The sequence below is a fragment of the Lynx canadensis genome, chromosome A3 (genome assembly GCF_007474595.2).
Source record: "Lynx canadensis isolate LIC74 chromosome A3, mLynCan4.pri.v2, whole genome shotgun sequence".
NCBI classification, from domain to species: Eukaryota; Metazoa; Chordata; class Mammalia; order Carnivora; family Felidae; genus Lynx; species Lynx canadensis.
The window spans coordinates 80,527,796-80,539,903 of record NC_044305.1 but is presented as its reverse complement, the minus strand read 5'-3'; the positions used below and the strand labels follow the sequence as shown (position 1 = coordinate 80,539,903).

The following is a 12,108-nucleotide window of genomic DNA, read 5'->3' as shown; positions in this document are numbered from 1 at the left end:
ACACTTATTTTTAAAGAGATACAATATAAAATATTTCAAATAAAATGATCTGTGTAGGATTTGCTTCAATTATTATTCCAGGGGTAGAGTATTGAATGGTAGAGGATTGAGAAGAAACAAGATTGACCATAACTGGTAATTACTGAAGCTGGATGATGGAGAATTAGCTAAAGGATCATTATTCTGTTCTCTCTGGTTTCAGACATGTTGAAATTCCATAACAAGATGACTGTGGCGTGTGTTTATGTTTAAATAACAAGCTGGCATAAATAAAAGTACTCTTGTAAATATCTTTGTACACATTATGCTAGTGTTTATAGAGGATAATTTCAAAGTATAGTATATTGAGTCCAAAAGGAAATATTTTTATGGACACCGCCAAATTTCCCTTCAAGTATTGATTTACCAACAATATACAATCAACAATATACAAGATACCATTTCTAAAATCCTCACCAACAATCTGAGAAGTTAGATGACCTACCCAAGACCAGATGGCACAACCTAGAATAAAACTTAGATAAAGGTCAGTAATTATCATATTGCCTGAGTCAGTAGTTCATTAATTTGAACAGTGTTTAAATCTGTAGTTGAGTTCAAAAAAGGAGATAGGAGCTAAGAGAACTTATTGCTGTCATACACTGGTCTTCTGAAATAAATGACACTATTTCCTTGGTTATCTTATACACGGTTCTTTAAATCTCTCTTCTTTTGTTGGCTATGTGCCTTCAAAGGAGATGTCCGTTCCAGTCTAAAATCTCCCAAAGGTTTTCAGGGTAAAACACATTTCAAGATGTGCAATACATGGAAGAGTGAAAATCTTATATGATATTGTTTGTTAAACTGACAGCTCTACTTAACAGAAGCCATTAAAATATTTACAAAGTAGCAGCTGCTCTAGTAAAAAAATACAGCTTTTTGGAGGCATGAAAATAAACAAGTTGATAAGTACAAGGTAAGCCGTTTGACAGCTTCTTTGTGTGCACTGCACAATATACAGAAAATTCTGATATTTACAGAGCAATTATAATACAAAGCCTTTTAAGTTAAAAGGACATAGAGCAAGTAAGAACCGTTTACAAGAATTCTTCATACTGATCTTTTAAACAATTTAGAAAGCCCCCAGACACAATTCTTTAAGAAGTGCTAGGTTTTTGGTGTTTTTTCTTTTAAATACGCTTTATTTTTAGAAGATAATTATATACATGTCTCCATCTATAAACTGAATTTAGCATATGGACTACCAGTTTAAAATCTTTGTTATAGGAAAACAAAACAAAATTCTAGGTAATTCCTGCTTTTGGCAGACAGTTAAGATTACCCAATTCACTGACTCTTAGCCCAAACCCATACTCACTCTGCCTACTGAACACAAACGTATGACTATAAAGTAATAGATCACTAAGGATATAACCTCTCCATACTCTGTCCTCTGGCTCCATCCCAAACAAAATTCTGCCGCTTGGTAGTTTGTTAGTTTAAGACTTTATCCTTTATTTACTAGGTGGAGCCAAGATACTAGTCATGCCTATAACATTCCCTGAAATTTAGTAAGCTCATTATTATATTTTTAAGTAAAACCACACTAATATAGCTATAATCTAAGACCATCTGCCTTATAGTAGTTAAGAATAAATACTGTTAAAACAATCCTTTCTTTTTTTTTTAATTTTTTAAATGTTTATTTATTTTTGGGAGAGAGCGCGTGCGAGTGAGCATGAATGGGGGAGGGGCAGAGAGAGGGAGACAGAGAACTCGAAGCAGGCTCCAGGCTCTGAGCTCTCAGCACACAGCCTGATGCAGGGCTCTAACCCACGAACTGCGAGATCATGACCAGAGTTGAAGTTGGGTGCTTAACCGACTGAGCCACCCAGGTGCCCCATAAAGCGATCCTTTTTTTTTTTTTTAACGGTTCTCTCCTGCTGACATTTCCCCCAACTGCAACAATAATCATTTGCTGCTACTGTTGATTTTACTTTCATTTTATATTCAAGAAAGCACAATTGAAGCATACCTACCCTGTTATCAAACTGTAATCTCATCAAGGACAGCCTTTATGTCTTCTTCATGTTTATATCCCCTACTCAGTAGAGCAACCTACATGGAGCCGACTCTCAATAAAAGTTTGCTTATACAAATAACCAAAGCCTATTTTCACATTTGAAAACAGAACCACCTCAGAACTCCATTTATTGTCAGAGATCCATACAGTCTCATTTCAGCCTTATTAGTAAGCAAAGAGTAAAAATGTTATGGCACATGTAATGGTATTCTACAAAATAAGTTTGCTTATGATACAAGTACTTTCTACAAACATTTTCATCCTTAAGATAATACTAACAGATCTCCAAGCAGAATTTATTACTTCAAATTATTGGAAGGAGATAATCCAAGCCATATGTATTTTGTAATGGACAAGAAAAGAAAATTGGTAACAGGGTAATTGGGAATAGGACTCAATGTGAAAATAGTCTTCTTTGCCTACATGAAAGCTATTTAGTTATTACCTGTTATAGTTTTAGGCACTATGGAAACTAGTGACTTCACTGTGGAAGGAGCAACTTCAGCAAAATGGTGGACTAGGAAGCTTCAGACCCTTGTTCTCCCATGAAGACACCAACCTAACAGCTATGAGGAATAAAATACCTTTGTGAGAACTCTAGAAAATAGTGAGGGGCCATAGCACCCACACCAATGCATAAACAAGAAAAGGGGTGGTTCAGAAGGAGTAAAAGAATTCATTGCATTTTGCTCACCATACACACCATTCCTCACCTCAGTAGGGTGGTACAATAGGAAGAATATCACCAAGTAACCAACCCCTTCCTTGAGACAGAAGAAATAGAGTGGAACTTAAGTACAGTATTCTGGCTTCTCTGGGAAGCGTACAAGGAACTGACTTCTGTGTTGCCTGGCTTGAGATGTTAGTAAGAATGACAGCAGCATAGTTTAGATATCAGATTGGAGGCCAGTGAAAACAGAAGTGAGTGCCTTGGTGCACTGAATATCAGAGGCTCTCAAGTCATGCAGGCAGGCACTAGGCAGAGCAAGAGAATAAGGGCGGAAGAATTCAATAGAAAATGAAATCTGAGAACAAATGGGAAATCAAGAGACACACACACACACACACACACACACACACACACGTATATACTAAAAGCACACACACAACCCCAAAGAACACACATCAGGAAAGGTCTGAGAGGCCTCAGAATCTCTAGCCAGTCTGTTTGGTGAAGGTCTTCCCCTGAACAAAATCAGTCCATAAACACTGGGAGGGATTGCTGTTTTTTCAATGACAAAAATCTCAACAAAACACCATAAAACATACAAAGAAACAGGGAAACATGGCCTGATCAAGACATTAAAATTAAGCCCTAGAAATTGAACATAAAGAAATGTAGATCTATAAAGTTCCTAAGAACTTAAAGTAATGGTTATAAGGATGATCAATGACCTTAAAGAAAACATAGACAACTACACAAATCAGGAAAACAATGCATAAACAAAATGAGAATATCTGCAAAGAGATAGAAACTTTAAAAAAAAATTCTGAAACTGAAAAATACAATAACAGAACTGAAAAATTCACCAAAACAGTTCAAAAACAGACTTGATTAGGCAGAAGAAAGAACTGGCAAACTTAAACACAGATCATTTGAAATCATTGAGTCAGAGGAACAAAAAGAAAACAGAATGAAGAAAAAGTGAAGAGAGCCTAAGAGACCTATGGGTCACCATCAGAGTCCTAAAAATGTGTTATAGCAGTCGTAGAAGGAAAAGATAAAGGGCAGAGAACTTACATGAGAAAACATTGGGAAGTGACTGAAAACTTCCCAATCTAAGGAATGAAATGAAGACACAAACTGTAGATCAATGAACTCCAACTAGCATAAACACAAGTAGACCTAAATTATAACAAAACTGTTCAAAGTCAAAGAGAATCTTGAAAACAGCAAGAGAAAAATGACTTGTCAAGTACATATTATCAAATTTCTCAGCAGAAACCTTGCTGATCAGAAGAAACGGGATGATATACTAGAGTGCTAATGACAGAAAAAAACTGTCAAACAAGATTATTGTGTCCTATAAAACTGTGCTGAAAAACTGAAGGAGAAATTAAGATCTTCCCAGATAAATAAAAGCTGAAGGAATTTAGTACTACTAGACCTGCTATACAAAAAAAAAAAAAAAAAATACTGGGACTCCTGCAAATTAAACCAAAAAGTGCTAGACAGCAACATGAAGTCCTATTCAAGTATAAAGTTACCCAGTAAAGGTAAAAATACAAATAGAGAATCCTGTATTACTGTAAGTTTGTTACATAAATCCACTTTTAATTCTTGTACAGAGTATAAAAGACAAAAACCCTAAAAAAAACTATAAATCTATGTTAATAGGTATACAATATATAAAGATATAATTTGTAACAATAACAAATGGGGGAACAGAACCATAAGGGGGTAAGGTTTTGTATGTGATTAAAGTTATCAGTTTAAAATAGATTTTTTAAATTTTAAGATACTTTATATAATTAAAATTATATCCAAAAGAAAAACCATAGAATACACACAAAAGCAAATGAGAAGGAATTACAACATATCAATACAAAGAAAAAGTCAAATACAGTAAGAGAAATAAAGGACAAAAATGCTGTAAGACATCAAAAAACAAGTAACAAAATGACAATGGTAAGTCCTTCTGGGTCAATTAGTTTAAATGTAAATGGATTACACTCCTCAATCAAAAAACACAGATTGAGTGGATTAAACAAACAAGATCCAACAATATATTTCATACAAGAGACTCACTTTATATTTATAGGCTGAAAATGAAAGCATGGAAAAATATATTCTGTGAAAATAATAACAAGAGCAAAGCTATCTGTACTAATAGCAGCCATAAAGACTTCAAGTCAAAAACTATCACAAGAGACAAGAAAGTATATCATATAATGAGAAGGAGCACAACTCACAAGGAGGATCTAACAATTATAAGTATTTATTTAGCAAACACAGCAGCTCTTAAATATATGAAGCAAACACTGACAAAATTGAAAGGAGAAAGAGAGAGTAACAAAACAATAGTAGGAGACTTCAGCACCCTTCTATCAGTAATAGAAGAACAACCAAACAGAAGATTAAAAGGACATAGAGGGTTTGAACCACACTATACACTAACTGGACCTAACAGACATCTATACAACACTCACACAACAGTGTAAAATACATTATTCTCAAGTGCACATGGAGCATTCTGCCAGACAGACCTTAAGTCAGGCAACAAAAAAAAAAAAAACAAAAAAAACAAAAAACCAAAGAACAAAAAAACAAAAATCCAAGTCTTAACAATGTAAAGACTGAAATCTTAGAAAATATCTCTTGCAAACACAATGGAATAAAACTAGAAATCAACAGAAGGAGAACTTAAAATTCTGTAAATATATGTGTATTAGGGTTCTCCAGGGAACAAATAGAATATATAGCAAGATACATGAGGGGATTTATTGTAGGAATTGGCTCACATGATTATAAAAATTGAGAAGTTCCATGGTACACCGTCTGCAAGCTTTAGAACTAAGAAACCTGGTGGTGTATTTCAGTCCAAGTGTAAAGGCCTGAGAATCAGAAGCACCAATGGTTTAACTCCCAGTCTGAGGCCAAAGGCTTGAGAACAGGGATGGGGGATGGGCAGCAACACTGGTACAAGTCCCAGAGTTGAAAAAGCCCAATGATGAGGAATTCCAACATCAGAAGGAAGGAGAAGATAGATGTCCCAGTTCAAGAAGACAGAAACACAATTCACCCTTTCTCTGCCTTTTTGTTCTATTTGGGCCTTCAACAGATTTGATGATACCTACCTAGTAGACTTCTTTATTTAGTCTACTGATTCACATGCTAATTGCTTCCTGAACTCATTCACAGACATACCCAAAAATAATGTTTTACTGGCTATCTGGGCATCACTTAACCCAGTCAAGTTGACACATAAGATTCACCATCACAACATGGATATTAACACCCTTGTAAATAAACGATGGCTCAAAGATGTCACAAGGGAAATTAGAAAATATCTTGAGACAAATGAAAATGAAAACACAATATACCCAAATTTTGGGGATGCAGCAAAAGCAGTGCTAAGAGAAAAGTTGTATCAGTAAATATTTACATTAAGAAAGAAGAAAGATGTCAGATCAACAACTTAAATTTATACCTCAGGAACTAGAGAAAGCCAAACTAAGCCCCAAGTTAGCCAAAGGAAGGAAATAACAAACATCAAAGTTGAAATAAATGGAGGCCCGAAAAATAGAAAAGATCAAGGAAACTAAAAGCTTTTTTAAAAAACTTCAACAAAAATTGAGGAATCATTGGCTAGATTAAGAACAAAAAGAGAAAACTCAAAAATAAATATCAGAAGGAGGGCTATTACAACCAATACCACAGAAATAAAAAGGATTCTAAAACTACTATGAACAACTACATGCCAACAAATAGTAAAACCTAGAAGAAATGGATAAATCCTAGAAATGGATAAATCAAAAAGAAAAGTCCAGTGACGGCTTCACTGGAAAGTCCACTACACATTCAAAGAAGACCACCAGTCCTCTTCAAACTTTTACAAAAAAACTGAAGAGGAAACAACAGCCCATACTCATTTTATGAAGCCATCATTATTCTATGTAGGAGTGCTGACAATACTAATTCCATCTTTGACCCTACCATCTTGTTCATGTTCATTTGATGACCTCTCTTTTGGGGTTTTGTGTTCCAGGCCCCTTGGAGATTAATATACATGCCTTAGGCTGCTAAGGCTAGGATGAGGTGGAAGGCATGTTTTAGCCTCCTGTGAATCTGTTAGCCATAACACAGCCTTTCCCCCTCATGATGCACAGGTGGTGCCACAAGATCTAATAAAAGGTTAGCTGTCAATTAGGTACATGCAAACCCTTTGAGGTACATGTTAACCCTCTGATCTCATTACACTATCCTTCTTTGTGTCCCCTAGCTCTAATAAAATCTGTGGACAAAGGTCTGGATTTTCTGGAGAATAACTATGTAGTTGCCATGGATCTCCCCCACCTGATTGCCCCATTAATAAGTTACCATGAAAAAAACTGTGTATACTGTATGGAATCACCACCTTCATATTCCTGTCTCAAAGTGCTTTCTCAATTTGGGGGATACTTTAATGTCCCTCCCCGACTTTCTAGCACCCTAATACCAAAGCCAGGCAAAAACATTAAATAACAGAATATACCAATATTTCTGATGAATGCTGATGCAAATTCTTAACAAAATACTACTAAACCAAATTCAGCAGCATATTTAAAACATTATACTCCAACTAATTTATTTCTGGAATGCAAGGACAGTTCAACCTACAAAAGTAAATTAATGTAATATTCCACAATAACAGAATGAAGGACAGAAATACCCTCTCATAATAAAAACTCAGTAAACTAAATAGAAAAGGAAAGTATCTTGACATTAAAAAGACTCATATTAAAATTATTAAAAGCCCACCACTAATATCATAGTTAAAAGTGAAAAGTTGAAAGCTTTTCCTCTACAATCATGAACAAGACAAGGATGCTCTCTTTCTCTATTTCTTTTCAATATGGTGCTGGAAATCTCAGCCAGAGCAATTAGGAAATAAAATAAATAGGTGTGGCTCAATTAGTTAAGTGTTTGACTTCAACTCATGTCATGATCTCACAGTTTGTGAGTTCGAGCCCCACACCAGGCTCTCTGCTGTCAGTGCAGATCTGGCTTTGGATCCTCTGTCTCCCTCTCTCTCTCTGCTCCTCCCCTGCTCACACGTACTTGCACACAAGCTCACTCTCTCTCTCCCCAAAATAAAGAAACCTTTAAAAAATAAAATAAATAGAAGCATCCAAATCAGAAAAAGACCCTTAACTATACAGAACTGTAGGCTACCAGAGGGAATTGGTGGGGAGGGATGGGTAACATAGGTGATGGGGATTAAGGAGTGCACTTGATGTGATAAGCCCCAGGTGTTGTATGAAAGTGTTGAATCACTGTATTGTACACCTGAGACTATATTATACTGTATATTAACTAACTGGGATTTAAATAAAAACTTTTAATTTTTAAAAAATGAACAATTTATAAAGAAAAATTTTAAAAACAAATCCAATCAAGAAAAATTAAATTCTTAGGAATAAACCTAAGGAGGTGAAACACCTATACACTGAAAAGAAGAAAACACTACTGAAAGAAAATGAAGAAGACAGTAAAAAGTGAAAAAGCATTCCTTGTTCATGAGTTGTTAAGATTTATTGTTAAAATGTCCTTAGATCCCAAAGGAATCTAAAGATTCAGTACAATCCTTCTCAAAATCCCAATGACATCTTTTGCAGAAACAGAAAAACCTATCCTAAAATTCATATGGAATCTCAATGGACCCTAAAGAACCGAAATAATCTTGAGAAAGAATAAAGCTGAAGGACTCACAGTTCCTCATGTCAAAACTTACCACAAAGCTACCGTAACCAAAACAATAAATAGTACTGGCATAACAGTAGACATATAGACTGATGGAATAAAACAGAGATCCCAGAAATAAACCCTTACATATATGGTCAAGTGATTTTCAACAAGGGTACCCAGTCCAGTGCAGGAAAGGACAGTCTTTTCAACAAATGGTGCTTGGAAAACTAGATATCCATATTAAAAAGAAATGAAGTTGGGGAGCACCTGGGTGGTTCAGTAAGTTAAGTGTCCAACTCCTGATTTTGGCTCAAGTCACAATCTCACAGTTAATGGACTGAGCCCCATGTGGGGCTCTGTGCTGACAGCATGGAGCCTGTTTGGGATTCTCCCTCTCCCTCTCTCTCTGTCCCTTTCCTGCTCATGCTTTCTCTCTCTCTCTCAAAATAAATGAATAAACATTGTAAAAAAATGAATTTGGACCCTTAACTTTCACCATCTATGAAAATTAACTCAAAATGGACCAAAGGCCTAATTGTAAGACCTAAACTACCCAACTTACAGAGATAAAACAAAGAGAAAGCATCATGACATTGGATTTGGCAGTGGTTTCCTGGATAGGATACCAAAGTAGGCAACAAAAATAAACTGGACTGCATCAAAATTTAAAACTTTTATTCATCAAAGGACACTATCAACAGAATGAAAAGGGCAACCCATAGAATAGGAGAGAATATTTGAAAATCATATATTCTATTTAGTAGTATATATGTAGTAAGGGTTTAATACCCAGAAAGATAAAGTACTCCTAAAACTCAACAACAAAATCAAACAATCTGATTCAAAAATGGACAAAGGGACTTGAATAGATATTTCTCCAACAAAGAAAATCAAATGGCCAATAGGCACATGAAAATATGTTCGACATCACTGATAATTATGGACGCAAAAGCAAAACTATAATGAGATATAGTTATATGTGAGTTATATGTGAGCACCTCACACCCATTAGGATGGCTATAATAAAAAAAAGAAAGGAAAATAACAAGTGTTGGCAAAACTGGAAAAATTGTGGAGTGCTCTTGGTGGGATTGTAAAATGTTGCCACCACAACAAAAAAACATGGCAGTTCACTAAAAATTTTTTAAAAATATACCTTACCTATGATCCAGCAACTCCACTTATAGGTACATATCCAAAGGAATTGTAATCAGAGTATCAAAAAGATATCTGCACGCCCGTGTTCATAGAAGAATTATTCACAGTAGCCAAAAGCTGGAAGCAACCCAAATCTCCATGGACGATCAAATGTATAAACCAAATGTGGTTCTGTGTACACACACACATGCACAGTGGGATATTATTCAGCCTTAAAAAGGAAGGAAATCCTGGGGATGCCTGAATGGCTCAGTGAGTTAAGTGTCCAACTATTGATTTCTGTTCAGGTAATCATCTCATGGTCGTGAAATTGAGCCTGGCACATGGGGGTCTAGGCTGGAAATGGAGCCTGCTTAAGATTCTGTCTCTCTCCCCACCCTTCCCCCTTCAAAAAAATTTTTTTTAATTGTTAAGAAAGGAAGGAAATCCTACCACATGGATGAGCCATGAGGACATTATGCTAAGGAGAATATGCCAGTCACATAAATACAAATACTGTATGATACCACTTAAATGAAGTACTAAAGTAGTCAGATTTATAGAAACAAAAAGTAAAATGGTGGTTACCAGGGCCTAGAAGAAGGGAAATAGGAAATAAATAGGGAGTTTTTTAATGGGTGTACAGTGTCAGTTTTGAAAGCAGAAAATATTTTGGAGATCTGTTGCACAATGAGGTGAATATACTTAATACTATTGAACTGCACACTTAAAAAATGGTTACCATGGTTGGAACACCTGGGTGGCTTAGTTGGTTAAGCATCCAACCCTTGATTTCAGCTCAGGTCATGGTTTCATGAGTCTGAGCCCCACGTCGGGCTCTGTGCACTGACAGTGTGGAGTCAGCTTAGGATTCTCTGTCTCCTTCTCTCTCTGCCCCTCCCTGGTTCATGCTCTGTCTCTCTCTCAAAAAAAAAAAAAAAAAAAAAAAAAAGGAAGGAAGGAAGGAAAGAGAAAAAAGAGAAAAAGAAAGAAAGAAAGAAACAAACAAACAAACAAAGAAAAGAAAGAAACAAAATACACACATGCACAGGGTGCAGTCCTAAGGGTTTTTGGCTTTTAATCAGATTTATGTTTTTCAGATATATTTTTCACAACTTCGTCATGTTTCACAATTTTTCTAAACAATGCCCTGTCAAAGTTGCCAATATTAAAGTTTGCTTTCTTCATCTGTATGATGTGGGAATAACAAACTCTCTGTACACTTCAAAATTGTAATTAAGAGTAAATATTAGAAAAGAAAGATACTTTCCTTTATTGCTTTCAAATTATGTTCAACATATGGAGTGTAAAATAATTCACCTCTCACAACTTTCCAATATAATAAAATATTCCAGTAATTTGTTCACAACAAAAATATTTGATTAATAAAATGCTGGCTAAAAACACTATGAGTGAAGTTACAAGTGAATTTTTAAAATCTAAACTCAGAAACATAATTACTCAGTTACCAAATTCCCCTGGGTTGAGCTAAGTGTAAGAATGACAGAAGTCATAGGGGGACTATGACTACAAGATTTCCACTGTGCATTATATAGTTAATTGACAAATTTTTAAGTTTCGTTGGGCTATGTGAAAGATTTTCCTGTAAGCATACTTATGAAGGAGTTATCAGAAATTTTATTTGATTTTAACTTATATCTTGATCATTTTTTAACAGAACTCCTGGGGCCTTTGGACAGAGGAGATATGCTAAATGAAGCTTTTGTTGGCCTATCTTTAGCTCCTCAAGGAGAAGACACATTTCCAGATGACCTCCCTCCCTTTTGTTCAGTCCATAAACATATTCAACAAAGAACACGGAATGTCTCTTCTAACAGGTAAGATATGTTGAACTGAGTAAAGTGCTCCACAAAGTATTTAGTATTAAACAATTTAAATATTCCCTTTTTAAATGCAAACTAATAGTTAAGCAAAGAGATTTCAAAATATCAAAGAAAAAAATGTGCATTTTCTCATGGCAACGACTTTATAGTAGTTTGTTCATGCAACAGCATTTATGATATAATTGAGTGTAAACAGTATTGTTAGAATGAATGTTATTGCAAACCAACATGAACATGAAATTACTATAAGATACTAAATTCTAGTCTTACTCTGTTGTTAAATGTTAGGATTGTGAGATTATTAGATTAAAATATTAATTTTTAGTATATTCAGTTTGTATTATAATTTATATGATCATACTTATGAAGGTTACCATTAGTTTTTGGAATCTGATAATTGATAACTCATATGTATGTAGTTGATTATATTGAGTTATTGAGAAAATAAAGGATAAATGTGAAGTAAATATACTAGACAAAGTATTATTATTTATAATGGTAGCTATGTTAATTATGATAATGCTTTGAAGCAAATGTCAGCAAACTTTTTGTGTAAAGCACCAGATATTAGGCTTTGTGGATCATACAGATTTTATCACAACACTCAACTATGCCATCTTAGTATGAAAGCAGCCATAGATAATACGTAAGTAAATGAGAGTGGCTGTGTTACAGTA

At 34.9% G+C, this 12,108-nt stretch overlaps 1 protein-coding gene across 1 annotated transcript in view; it reads left to right on the top strand.

The window, feature by feature from the left end:
• Positions 1 to 12,108, top strand: part of LOC115510631 (WD repeat containing planar cell polarity effector) — a gene marked incomplete at its 5' end in the record, with an annotated part of 394,777 nt that overhangs the window by 321,300 nt on the left and 61,369 nt on the right. Inside the window, one exon of the mRNA XM_032592776.1 lies at positions 11,266 to 11,425. Coding sequence (XP_032448667.1) covers positions 11,266 to 11,425 — 160 coding nt within the window. The remainder of the gene's footprint in view (positions 1 to 11,265; positions 11,426 to 12,108) is intronic.